We start from the raw sequence: 13996 nt of genomic DNA, 5'->3' as shown, positions 1-13996 counted from the left end.
AATGTAAATAAATAAATAAAGTATTCCCCACTCGCCCTCCTACGGGTGGTCTTTTTCCTTCCACCATCGGCGTGTGGGTTTGAGGAACCTGTGTAGTATCTTGACTGTTCCCAGGACTACACTCTTCTGGACAAAGATCTCTGCTGGGGCCACTCATCCAGTTTGGCGGCAACAGCCCCTAGTGCTCTGTTTACCATTGGAACCACCTTAACCTTCCACATCTTTTCTAGCTCTTCTTTCAGCCCTTGATATTACTCAAGCATTTCGTATTCCTTGTTCCTTATGTTCCTATCACTTGGGATTGTTCGATTTATCACTTCAGCCCTCTTATCCATCTGCTGCTTTTCCTTCACTACCATGTCCGTTTGGTTATCCATTACCATATTATCAATCTGTATCTGGAAGTCCCACCGGATCTGAGCTTAGTCAATCTCTACCTCCTTTGGGGTTTACACCACTTTGACCTCGGAATTTCCAGCCTGTACTCGGCACAGATGTTTCTGTATACTAGGTCAGCCACTTGGTTATGGTGTTCTATGTATACTCTGCCTGCTAGAATCTTCCATCCTGCTGTAATGTGCTGGATTGTCTCAGGGGCATCTTTGCACAGCTTGCATCAGGGGGACAGCCTGGAGAGGGTGATCCCAGCCTCTGTTGAGCCTGTATTCAGAGCTTGTTCTGGTGCTGCCATGATATATTATTATTACTGCCTCATTCTTCCAGTGTCTGATTATCTTTTTCCTCACACTCATGCCTTCTACCAGAGGCCTGAGAGGTTGCAGCACAGTATTTTTGCTATTCATAGGACTCCTGGACTGAGACTGTTGTCTTTCCTGTGATCTGTTAGAGCCACTCTTCCATCTTAGGGATCACAGCCCCAAGTGCCCCTATCGCGACTGGGATAACTGAGACAACCTTGGTATCAATCTTCCATATATTATTTCTTCTTTCAGTCTCTGGTACGTTTCCAGATTTTCATAGTCATTTCTTTGTATGCCTGTATCTCTTGAAACTACCACATCTATTACAGCTACTATGTCTTATCTATCATCACAATGTCTGGTATAGTTTGTTGGTTCACCACTCCTTCCTTTAATGGCTGGATCTGGAGGTCCTAAAGGATCTTAGCCTCCATCACTCTCTGTGGTTCCTCCCATTTGGAATCGTGATGTGCAGCTCGTGTCTTGTATATGTTGCTGTATATGATCCCTGCCACTTTGTTGTCTCTCTCAGTATTTTTTCCCTGCCAGCATCTTGCATCCCGTTACTAGGTGCTAGATTGTCTTAGAGGCTCCATTGCACAGTCTGGTGTGGTACACCCCTGCTTTGATGTACTTAGTGCTTTATCATGAGCTGTTATAATTAAACACTCAGTTCTACCTTTTCCAGCTATTGGTATGGTTGTCTTACGTCAGCCACCTCTGCTCTGTCAGTGGTACATTCCATGTAGGAGCTTATCCTGCCATGCATCTTTATGAGCACTTCCTAATCAGCTCTGCCTGGGGGAGCCATTGTTTGGCTGAATTCGTGAATGTTTCACGGACAGTGGAATTTACACTTTGTAGACCCATTTATAGGTGAGTAACTAGTCAAAATTGCAGTGAAAGTCACAAGATTTCCGAAGAAACGGCACATTTTCAGACAGAGATCCTTCATCAGCTGCACAAACCAAGAGCTTTTGTTCAAACCATAAAATTCATTCCATGGGGTTCTAAAGTTATGAATGTATATCAGTTCTTTTTCTTTGAGTTTCCTAACTTCAGATAGAAAGAATTCACTAAATCTACTAGTCTATTCTGCCTCTTGCTAAAGATGTAATCATGTAGGTGCCTATCCTGCAATGTAAGCAAAAGAGAAACCAAAAGAAGTCTTGCTGTTTGCCATTTCTCATATCAAGGTATTTTACATGTAGTGCACACTGTTGCCAAGCAGAAATGAAGTTAGGAAACAAAGGAAAAACTGATCTGTGCTCAGAACCTTTGAACTTTCCGATGGGGTGATTGTTGATTTAAACTTCTACTGAGTAGATTTGACAATAAACTGGTTTCACCTCCTAGAACCTCAGAAGCACCTGACTTGCACATCTGATAAGAGCTGGGAGATCATTTGGCTAGCACAGCAAAAAAAGTACCCTTGCCCATAGTGTTATAAGAAAAAAAAAAACCCTGCAAATTGCAGTCTAGCCTATTGCCATAGTCAAATTATTGCTCTATGTGCATATAATTATATATATATATATATATATCACACATACATACACACACAAAGAAAGACTATAACAAGATTTTCACGTATGTGCTATACTGCAGACAAACAGCCTAATGAATCAGGCCTATTCTAATAAAGAATTTTATTTATTTTTTTTGTTTTAAATAGGCCAACAAACCATACAAATACATCCAGGTCAGTAAAATGATCAGCCACATACCCACATGTGCATATCAGCATCGAGACTTAAGGTTGTAAACCGTCTTCAAAAACAGAATTGAAAGACTGCTTTCATTGCTGTTCATGGGTATTTCAGTTGTTGCGACACCCCACCCCTTTGTTTGGTTTATCCTGAGTCACTTAAAATGAGCTCACATTTAAATAATTCAAATGTTCAATGCTGATGTAGTTAAAAGCCCTCTCTGGTCTACAAACGCTCAAAGGCATGAAACAAGCTGCAGGGTTTGATGCCAATACTGCTGTCATTTTACTGAGCAAAAAAAATATCCAAAAGCAAACACTATCATTCATAAGTCCAGGTGAATTACCCAAAACAGCCCAAACTGAAGAAATGTATGCCACAATCAAAAGAAACAAAACTATGAATAAAATCTAGAAGCTGATGAAAATAAATTCATATAAGAGGACGATACAATATTGGCATTGCAAAAACAACTCTTAGCTCAATGGAATAAGACAACAACCAGTGAACACCCTCTTTCCCAGAAGATTGCATGGTTCCCATGCTTACTTGATAGGATACATTCTGTTTCAGGACATAAAAGTAGTACATGATTAAAATAATATGAAGTGTACACACCATCAGCTTAACATAATGTGTGGAATTTCACAAACTGATAGGGGGTTCAGTCCTTGAGTGTCTGCAGGGTACACCCTCCCCCACCACCATTACACCCACCCACACTCACACTGTAGTCCTACTCAAGAAAACAAACAAAAGATTAAACATCCCTTCAACATCCAGAACTCTGCCAAGTCTTTGTGTGTGAAGCGAATGCTTCTACGCGTGAAACAAGTCCGTTGAGACCAGCCATAGGCCAGCGTTTCCCGCTGTGTGATTTGGGCGACCCGGCCGCCACACCTTCCAACATGTCCCCTGCCCTGGTACGTTGGATCCTGCTCATTAACAATTATATGAATAGTCAATAAGCTGAATCGGATGCAACAGAGCAACACAAACACTAAAGGCCAGTTTCTCCAGACCAAGTTTACCCTAAGTCTATATTAAAAGGCATTTCCAGTAGCGAGTCACCATTGGCACTACAATTTAGTATAAGACTAGGCTTAATCTATGTCCAGGAAACCAGCCTTGAATGTGGTTCATGGACACTCCCAGACCACAAAAAATGTTTTTCAGACGTCTTAACCTGGAGCACAAGAAAAATACATTTTATTGCTGAACTGATCAGACTTGCAAATGCTCCTTAAATTAAAAAAAAAAAAAAAAAAACTGTGCCAGGAGAAAACTGTGGATTAAGTGACTAGAACTACATAACTCAGAAGAGAAGACAGCAACAATGAACTAGGCATGACCAAAGAAACACATGCAATATGGCAAGAGAAAGCACACTCACTCAGTCAGTCAAGAATTAACCATTACATAGTCAACCACTCCATCATTCGTTTGACAAAGCAAAGTTGCATGGATCTTTAGCATAAAAAAAAAAAAGAAAAAAAAAAAAAAGAAAAATAAAGAAAATGTTAGACTGAATAAAAAGTTTGGTTGGGGGCAGGGCTAAAGGAAAAATATTCAGCAAGAGTGTGAGAACCCAAAACAACCAAGATCAGAGTGAGAACAGAATGCTTTCATTTCCCATTTTAAAAATAAAACCAAAAGAAAATGAACTTAAAAATATGAATTTATAGTTCTTTTAAAGGGCAAAAAAAAAAAAACAACAACTATCCAAGTGAAAGTGAATACAAGGTGCATGCGACAGCTTTCCAAGTGAAGACGATGATGGTGATGAAGAGGACGACGGCAGTGGTGTCTGCGTCATGATTCCTCGTTTCCTGAGTCGTCTTCATCATAGCAACAGTCCTCATCATTATCATCTTCCAAGTCCTCGTCGTCATAGTAATCGTCATAGAACAGGTCAGAGCCCTCGTCGGTGGCAGGTGCACGTGTGCGCACGCAGTATTCGGCCAGTGTGGTGGGCACTTTAACGCCATCCCTTTCTGCCTCAGCTTTGGTGGCCAAAACCTGCTTCCTGCAAAACACACACACACACACGCACACACACACACACACACACACACACACACACACACACACACACACACTTCAGAAACCTGCAAGGGAGTGGGTTTTTCCTGTGTTTGGTTTGTCTACTCAGGGTTTTCTAGTTCTTCTATTCATTTCCTCTTTCAATGGCATCTTAATGTTCTCTCATGCAACTCATTACACACACAAATTTATTAATGATGTCAGGCTTTAGCATGTCTGGACAGGCAAAGTAATGAAAGCATAAGGAAATCAGGTAAAGCAAGCTCTCCCAGGTCAAAGACAAGTACCAACCTCAGTTTCAACACGACACAGTACATTGTCATGAAAAGATAAACTCTCAGTTTCAGTTTTCTGACCACAAGAGGGCAGCCATATTCAAACACATTTAAGCAGTTTCTCTCAAGTTTAGCTGAAGTTTTAATGGTGGTGTTGTGTGCATGTTACATACCACATTCTTGGAAACTCTTTTAGATGTCTTTGTAAGAATAGTACCTTGTATTTTGTTTTGTGGTTCATAATCTGATTAGACACACTGTGTTAGTCAACCACTAAATGCAGCCAATTAGCTCAGACTGCTGGTTCACAGTACCATTTATTCAAGGAAGATGTCTTTAATGAATGTTAGATAACCTATGTCAGCATGGCCATTATGTTAATCAAAGACAATGTGTCTGCATAATTTCCATTAACGGTCATCTAATTGTTCTGTATCGCTTAAAAGAGGCAATAAATTGTGCCAAAAAATGACTAATTACACAGCAACTTCTGTGTAACCTGTGGCTGGAAAGCAAAAAGGTGCAAGTCTAACCGAATGATCTCAGCGTATTCCCGATCTTTCCCTTTGCTGTCCCTCCACTTGCGGTACATGACTGAGGCATCCACGTTAGCAGGAGAGAAGGTGTTTGGCTCATTCAGCAATGAGATGACACTCAGGAGAATAGTTCTGAAACACACACACACCCCAATATTTACAATAAAGCATTACAAAATGGATCTACATAATACTGAAGACCTGACTGGACACAGATTTCCTGGAATGCAACAATGCTATGTTTTCAGTGCTGTCCACTTACTTGAACTTTTTGCATGTAGAGGTAATATGAGGGCAGTGCTAAGGAAAGTGAGGATTTCTGTAACTTGAAATCCAAAAGATGGCTGACATCAGAGAAGAAAAAAAAAAAAATGTGTGCGACTTCTTTCAGATCTCTGTTGTATTCCCAGGACCCGATGCTGGTTCCTCACTCATATTCACACACACACATATATATATATATATATATATATATATATATATATATAAGAACCTCAACACTTTGACAGGTGCTCTTTAAAAATGTACACACAGCTGGATGGATGGATAGGCACGCATACACAGATGGATGAACATGCAAACACAACAAATGGCAACTTGGAGAATATGAGGCTTTCCTCTGAAATGCTGAGACTTGTGAAACTCAATATATATTTAAAAAAAAACAAAAAAACAAAAAAAACACAGTAACAATGCAAGCACACAAAGCCTGAAATGAAAACGCATGAATGCGCGCACACACAAATAAACCACCCAACATCTAGGACAGGAAAGACTTGTTAGATACTTCCTATGTTACAGAACTATTCTATACAGAACATTCTATTCTACCCCCACAGACTGAACATGAATTAGGGAACTATGAACAAGGACAGACGCAGAACCAGCTGCACTGGTGATAGAACAAAGTGATGTCAAACAACACAAAACAAAATGAAGGCTATAGAAGAGAGTGTATATAGAACGTAGAGAGAATGCTTGGAATAGAAGGTCATGACACTCAGTGGGCAATACACACAGAGGGAGACAGAACAGGTCAGGGAGGGGGGCAGGCAAAGAAAAGCAAAGCATCATGGGGGCTGCATGAGAACATTTCTTCACCTGACATTCTGCGTAGGGTTCCATCTCTCCGAGGGTAGCTCTCCACTCTGTGGGTCATCGACTGGGGGGTGGAGGATGGAGATGCACACGTCCCCGTTCTGCAGGACAAACATGAGCAACATGCATTCACTCACAAGTCTTGACCGTTACGCCCGTCACAAGGGGAGTAAAGCATTATGCACACGACAGTAAGACACTGACCCGACAAAGGCCCACGCAAGAAACACAAATTACATGGGGACAATGGAACACAATTTGAAAGTCCTGCGCAGAGCTTCATTTTGCAATGGTGACAACATGGTAACCTCCGGGAGCCTATCCAAGTCACGCAACAGCTTTTGTGACCGTTTCTGCCTGTTGTTTTTAATCATTGTGATGGACTGGTCCCTGGCATACAGTCCTCTGTTGAGGGGGCTTTTATTTGAGAAGTGGTGGGAAGGGTGTTAACAGGAGCAATGCACAGTATAATTTTGACCATTTTCTTAGAGATCCTCGTCTGGCTTTCGAAAGGAGACGAATCTAGATGACGTCCGTCTCAGAAGTGACGGGTGGCTTCAGCCAAAGTGCACAAATGCTGTGAATGTTGCATATTTCACATTACTCCGAAGGCTCAGAAACCCCCAATAAATTCCCAGCCTCGGATTCTGTGCATTTCAACTGCTGTTCCCAAAGTTTATTTTCAACAAGCAATGGGCCTTACATTAAACACTGTCTGTTATTCGCGTAATTCCACATAAACAACTTGTGATTAACAAGAACACTAAAATAAGATGCCATTTCACATTATTTAAACAGTCTTTTATTTATAATCATACCTGGGTCTGGGTATTATTAATGTATTGGTTGTTAAACCTTACTGTAATACTGGCTTTTGGAATGATACCAAAGAAGGATACAATATACAGATGAGCTCTAACACATAGTATGCTTTGAGCATATTGACCAGTCTAAAGAAAAGTATTCTGTGGGTGTTTTATAAATCACAGCATCTAAACGATCCAACTGGTCTCAACTTTCAACAAAATAACACAAGATGACCTTTAGACCTAGTCACACCAAGGGTTCTCTTAATATACTAAAAGGAATGTTGCTATAGACAACACCAGATTCGCAATACAGTACACAGTCCATATTTTGCAGGCCTGGTTGTTATTCCAAGTAGCGCTTACACATGGCAGCATGAGAAGACAAAGCCACCCCCTTACCTCATAGATGTTGGGGTGCCACATCTTGGTGAGGAATCTGAAGGCAGGGGGAGAGTAGGGGTAGTCCACGGGGAACTTGATACGTGCCTGGAGCCAAGAGAAACAGACCAAGTTCAGATTAGAACAAACAAGTGACCCAGAGAATTAAACAGATAAGGAACGCACCTCGGGCAACTCTTTCCCCTTTTCCTCCCTCTCCCCATACCCAATCAAGACCGATTTTACGCTCCATGCTGACAGACAACCCAGCTGAATGCTCTTGTGAAGTCTGCTCACTCACTGAGTGAAGCAATGGGGAGACGCTGGGACAGCTGCTGATAATTGGACTGGACGTGCATTAGAACTTATGGAAATAAGGCAGACAGTCCAACGGGGGTGGGGGGAACACAAATATAAAACAAAAGCGAATCAGCTACGAGTTCTAAAAAAAGGAAATGAGCTAGTCAATGCCCGCACATTTCAGGCACCATGACAACTAAGTTAATCCGTCATAAGAGTTACACACAATAGTAAACTAGTCTTTAGAAATAAAATGCAGACAATATTAAGTAACTCACTAATTAAGTTGGTAAATCAGTAGAAATAAATGAGTGCTAAAAAATAAAGTAGATTTTTTTTTAAACTTGATTATATGGAATCCTTAAAACAAACATGAATGTTCTTGTTAAAACAATTTTTAAAAAAGAAATTCCACTGTCTCGTTGCTGAGGTGTCCATCAAAGTGCAGTTGGTTATGATAAGCCTTGTGAATAGTGGGAAGCAGCACTACTGGTTCTCGTGCTGTGCCCCAGAGGCCTTGAGCACTGGTTCACACAGAGAGGGGGAGTAGTTCTCACTCCCAGTTCACCGTCACTGTTCAAGTCTGAACACAGCCAGGCACAGCAGAAGGCCATGACGCCACAGTATCTGCCAAACCCATGGAGCTCGACCAGTATAAACAAAAGCAAGGACCAAACTTTCGTCAACATGTCCTAGTTTTAAAAATCCCTGCATTACAAACTACTCAATTCTGCCATTATAGTCCGCAGCCAGATGTAGCTCTGGTAATTATATTTCCATTGGAAAAGCAGGGGTAAAACAATGAAGCTATTCTTTTGGGTGCTTGTCCATATTCCTTGGACTGAGAGAACCAAAACTTGGGTCAATTTCACATATACCTCCTTCTGTATGCCACTTATCACATTATAAAAGCAACAGTGAAATCAGAACAGAAGAGCTACCACAACGCAGAGACACATCTAACATCATCTAAATATCATCTACCTACTATATGGATACATTTTAAAGTCATTTCTTTAAAGAGATTTTAGTGTGATTGTGTGTTAAATGTTTGCTAACTAAAATTGATCAAAATACCATTAGGCTTCTCACAGCTTTTAAAAGCAAAATCCTGAAACCTCTTAGGACAGTCAGTATAAAATGTAAGGACTGTTCCTTCTTAGACGTTTAACACTGTTGTGGTATAGAAAAGCACGTACAGAGAGATACATGACGCCAGAGATACATTACACCATGGTGTGTTATCTTATGGGTGCATTGTTGATTGAGGGCAGGAACAAAGAAACAAATAAGTGGCTAGCGAGGTAGCTTGCCATCTATGCTCCTAAAACATTCCTGGTTGACAAAGATCATATTTCTAAAAGGCCAAGTAACTCGTACGACTAAACCCACTTATTCGTGCTTGTTAGTAAAGTTGGTTGTTTTTAAAAAGGTGAAACATTTTGGATTTTCAATATACTGTAAAAAGTACTGTAACGGCTAGCTATCAAATTAAGTCGCTGAGGACTTCACACTATGTGGGCAACCATGTAGCTAGCTAGCTATTTATCTAGCTAGCTAGCTAGCGTTAGCTGTGTTGGCTATATCAGACTAAATATAGGCTAAAGCAATGGATTGCTTCCTGCTAAATATAGCTGGCTAAATGGTCAACAGCGGAAATCATACATTTGACGAATAAGAATACATCACAATATACCATCTCACATGAACATACCTTGAAATAACCCCCTTCGTAGAGCGTATTTGGGGGTCCAAAAATGGCTACTTCCCAGTTGTATAAATCTGCTTCGTCCACCAGTGTAATCTTGAAACCTTCAACTGGTTCTTCTTGAAGACTTTTCATTTCAAGCATTAGCGCTTTTTGTGAACTTGCAACGTGAGAATTACTATGCTGAGCCATTTATGAGAGAATTCGACGATCAAAACAAATTTGTAAAAATGACTGGCTGTCTTATGCCAGCTAACCCAAAACTAAGCTAGCAACTTGGCTAGCTGGCTTTGTGTGATTACTCGCTAGCTTTGCCAGCTACACAAAAACGTCTTTTGTTTGTTTGGAGTTCCCTACGAGTATCTTAGCCAGATTGCCAACAAGATAAATTTGACGTCTAAATCCCCTTAAAATGTTTCCGCACAATTAACTAACTATTATGATATTTAACTATAACATTATAGACTTTTATTCTTCGTCCTCACAAATAACAAGGTCAGTTACGAAATTTACAGGTAAACTAGCTAGCTAGCTAACCTAGCTATCAAAACGAATCCGATTTGTTTTCGTAGCAAAGCTAGCCACAAAGCTAGCTAAATAATCCAGTTCGTAACGATGTTATCTTTACAAGATAGCAAACGCTGTCTTTTGTTCGTTCCTTAAAAAGTGTAAAATTCTGCCAAAATCCACACCCCTAAACAAAGTTTAAAGCAACTTGCTCTAAGGAGAAATTTGAGTAAACAACTAAATTTGTTGAGTGCCTCTTCGCAGTTGGCCGATTCGGTAGACTAACCGATGGTTTTTCCTGTGTTCCGCTTGTCAATATAAATGACAGTGCACTGTGGGTATTGAAGTTCATAAGGCCATATAGCCTCACCATTTATACATTTAAAAATATTTAGGAAAATAAATATTTCTATAGACTATTATTAAATATTCGATGAGTCATTACATTAATCACACCCATTGCCTTGTGACGGAATGTGGTCCTTGCATCTTGTTTTATAAGAAAACAAGCAGGTGTATCTTGGACTGCCTAAAATGTTTGAATAAGGCAAGTAAATAAGGAATTACAAGACTCTAAGTAGGATGACACAAATGCATGTATAATCCTCTCTGTGTTCTGAAAGGGCATGGCACATCTCATTTTAGAAATATTTCTTAATTTCTAAAAGACAACTGCAGTTTTTTTTTTTTTTTAAAGGCTTACTGAGAATCAAACACAACACACCTTTCTTGGTGTGCTAAGACCAAGAACTACCTGCAAATCTCTAGAAAAAAAAGAGAGCCAAAGAAAAGAAGACATCCAGTCCTTAATAGCTATAATACACTCATTTATATCTACTCAATCTACTCAAGTCGTTGTATTTCAAAAGAGGTTAGGGTTAGGGTTAGGGTTAGGGTTAGTGCTATCTGCAAAAAATGTAAAACAAATAATAAAACATTAAATCTAAAAGCCAAGGGAAGCATATAAAACAGCAAAATAGTGCCAAGTATTAAATGATTTTAAGAAAAATGGCAGGGAGGATGTCTTCAGGACTAGAAGAGGGTTCAGAATACCACATGTTTTCCTTCAACGCCATCATAGAAGTAAACTGCCAAAATTTCAAAGTTCAATCTAAGAGGAAGAATCATAGCTTTAATGTTAGTAGCTTTGTCAAAAAAATAAATAAATAAAAATAAATAAATAAAACTGATATATCTGATGCTAATCTGAGATTGAAGATAAATGGCTAAAATGAACACCAGTCGAAGCAGACTATCAAGACCAGGTAAAGTACCTGAAAGGCTGCTGGGAGATGTGAATGCAGCACTGTGTACGATCCCTACTGTGACCATCACTGAGACCAACCAGCTGGTATATGCCACAGCAACAGTGGTACTTGAGATGCTTGGCTACAAACTGAACATCATCAAGGAGCAGCATCTTCCATGGAGGAGGCGTTTCGAGGCCAAGATCAGGGTAACAACAGAGAAGTTAGCCAGCTATCAGAACTGAGGAAAGGCATAGTGAAGGTCCCGGGAAGTACGGCAAGCTGTCCATACCTGAGGCCTTGGAGACTGCCAAGCAAAGATTACCAGCTCTGCCTGCCAACCTGAAGAGGTACACAAGAGAAGTAGAAACCAGGAGAATAAACTGGATGCTCTCCAACAAGCCATCCAAAGTGTACTCTCAGTGACAGGATTACAGGATGAGAACAGTCCCACCAAAGCTGGAGACAGTGCAATACCAAAAGTAAAGCATATGGGAGAAGGAGGCATCATACAACAACAATGCCCAGTGGCTATTGAACCCGAGAGCAGACCACAGCAACCTCCCTGAACAGGATCCAGTAAGTATCACGCTAGCAGATGTCCAAGAAAGGGTCTCAAGTATGAAGAGCCAAATAGCTCCAGGCCCTGACATGGTGCATTCCTACTGGCTGAAGAAGCTCACTGCACTCCATAAGTGCCTGGAAGCACAAATGAACCAGCATCTAATGGATGGAACCCACCCTGAAAGTTTAACTGAAGGCTGGACAGTCCTGATTTTGAAGGACCCCCAAAAAGGGGCAGTTCCGAGATCCTGCCTCTGTACAACATGGAAGAACCTATCAGACATCAATGTATCTAAGATGAGTAGACACATGGCTCAATACATGAGCAGGGCCCAGAGAGACATTAGCAAAAACATCAGAGGAGCCAAGCACCAGCTGTTGTTGGATAAAACAGTAATTTGAGACTGTAAGACCAGTCAAACCAATACCTGGATTGACTAAAAGAATTATTTAATGTCACACACTTGGGTCCTTGAAAGCATGAGGATCTATAATATGAACAGGACTGTAAGAACCTTTGTCAAGAACTCAGTGGAGCTGTGGAAGACCACTCTACAGGCCCTAGAGTGTGGGATTTACCAAGGAGATTCCTTGTGAAATCATCACCAAGAGTGGCTACAGAATGGAGAAACTATCAAGCACTTTCTCCGCAAGCTGTATGCCAGAAGTGAACAAGACACTTACTCACTTATCCAATCTCAATAGGATATACAGCAATGACATCATTTGGGCTGGATAAGTGTGGTTGAATAGTTACAAGGAGAGGGAAGATAGCTAGAACTGAGGGGATCGTACTACGAGAAGGTAGCATAACAGATGCTGAAAGCAAGTAACTTGGAATCATAGAGGCAAATGGGAATCACGAGGAGGCCACAAGGAAAGCAGCTACAGCCAAATACCTAAAAAGAATGAGGCTATTCCTGAGAAGTCAGCTGAATGGGAAGAACAGGAGCTGAGTTGTCAACATCTAAGCTCAACCAGTCATCGGATGTCCCGCTAGCATGATAAGATGGCCAAAGGATGAGATAGAAGCTACTGACATCAGGACAAAGAAAATCCTCACAATACATGGAGGGTTTCTTCCCAAATCCAGTACTCTGAGACTGTACACTGAGCGGAAGGAGGGGGGCCAAGGATTAGTAAGCATCAGAGCTATCTAAGATGAAACAACAAAGATCCAGGAGTATGTCAGTAAGATGGCCCCAAGTGATGGCTTAGTGAATACCTCAGATGGCAGACACTCAAGGAGGAACAGGAACCATCTAATATACTATAACCAGCTAATATTTTATGCAGGACACTCACGCTGCCAGGCCTCTGGTAGATGACCCAAACTGGAAGGAAAAAGACCATAGGGAATTTAAAAAATAATAATAATTTAATTACAGATATTTCGCTTTCTTCTGTCTGCTCACTGCATTCCTCATTCAACCAAGGAGAAAATTTAGCAGCTGAATCCTCATAAAAGACCATATCTGTTTATTTGTTTGCATATTTGTTTAGGGTTAACAATAGGAAAACTCAATAATACAAAAACAAATAACACATTTGTGATCAGACACAAATAAGTCCATGACTTGATGAATTATGAGAAAGCCCCAAAGTAAAAATCAAATCCAGTGCATGAGCATGGTTGTGAATAGGCCCAGAAACATGCGGCAAAACAACAGTAACCAAAACTTTGCTTTGTTCACTAAATAGTGAACTACTTTGGAGGTTCTGCCATCTTGTAGTGGGGTCCATAGTGTGGGATATCCAGTGCACTATAACAATCTCACAATGCACCGCAATAAGGAGTGTACAAATGGTATACCCTTGTGCAGTAGGAATAGCTATTATTCACTGCTTGGTTGCCTTTAAGATTTATGGATAGCTTCTCTGTTTTTACATTATTTCAGGGTCTGATTAAGACATGGCGAACATGCATAGCATGTTGCAAGACTTGTTACAGTGGCCTGTGATATGACGTTCAGGTTAGTTGACAACCTGCTGTCGCACAGTAATGAGCCAACATGCATAAAGTTGTGTCTGAAATCGATCATTACCTTGACGAATTCTCTTACCTATAATAGTCTAGAGAATAGTGAGTAGGGCTCAATTTTGGACAGAGCTTAAAATTTC

The 13996-nt window shown here is 40.6% G+C and overlaps 1 protein-coding gene across 1 annotated transcript; it reads right to left on the bottom strand.

Moving 5' to 3' along the window:
- Positions 1 to 2333: 2333 nt before the first annotated feature.
- cdc34b (cell division cycle 34 homolog (S. cerevisiae) b) lies at positions 2334 to 10356 on the bottom strand. Its single transcript, XM_027025058.2, has 5 exons — positions 9564 to 10356; positions 7571 to 7657; positions 6366 to 6463; positions 5262 to 5396; positions 2334 to 4436 (listed from the first exon to the last, which is right to left on the bottom strand). The coding sequence occupies exons 1-5, from the start codon at positions 9747 to 9749 to the stop codon at positions 4223 to 4225; spliced, it is 720 nt and encodes a 239-aa protein (XP_026880859.1). The 5' UTR covers positions 9750 to 10356; the 3' UTR covers positions 2334 to 4222.
- Between the last annotated feature and the right edge of the window lie 3640 nt (positions 10357 to 13996).

This window comes from Electrophorus electricus, chromosome 7, assembly GCF_013358815.1.
Source record: "Electrophorus electricus isolate fEleEle1 chromosome 7, fEleEle1.pri, whole genome shotgun sequence".
NCBI classification, from domain to species: domain Eukaryota; kingdom Metazoa; phylum Chordata; class Actinopteri; order Gymnotiformes; family Gymnotidae; genus Electrophorus; species Electrophorus electricus.
Note: the sequence above shows the minus strand (reverse complement) of the source record. Positions and strands in the feature narration are given on the sequence as shown.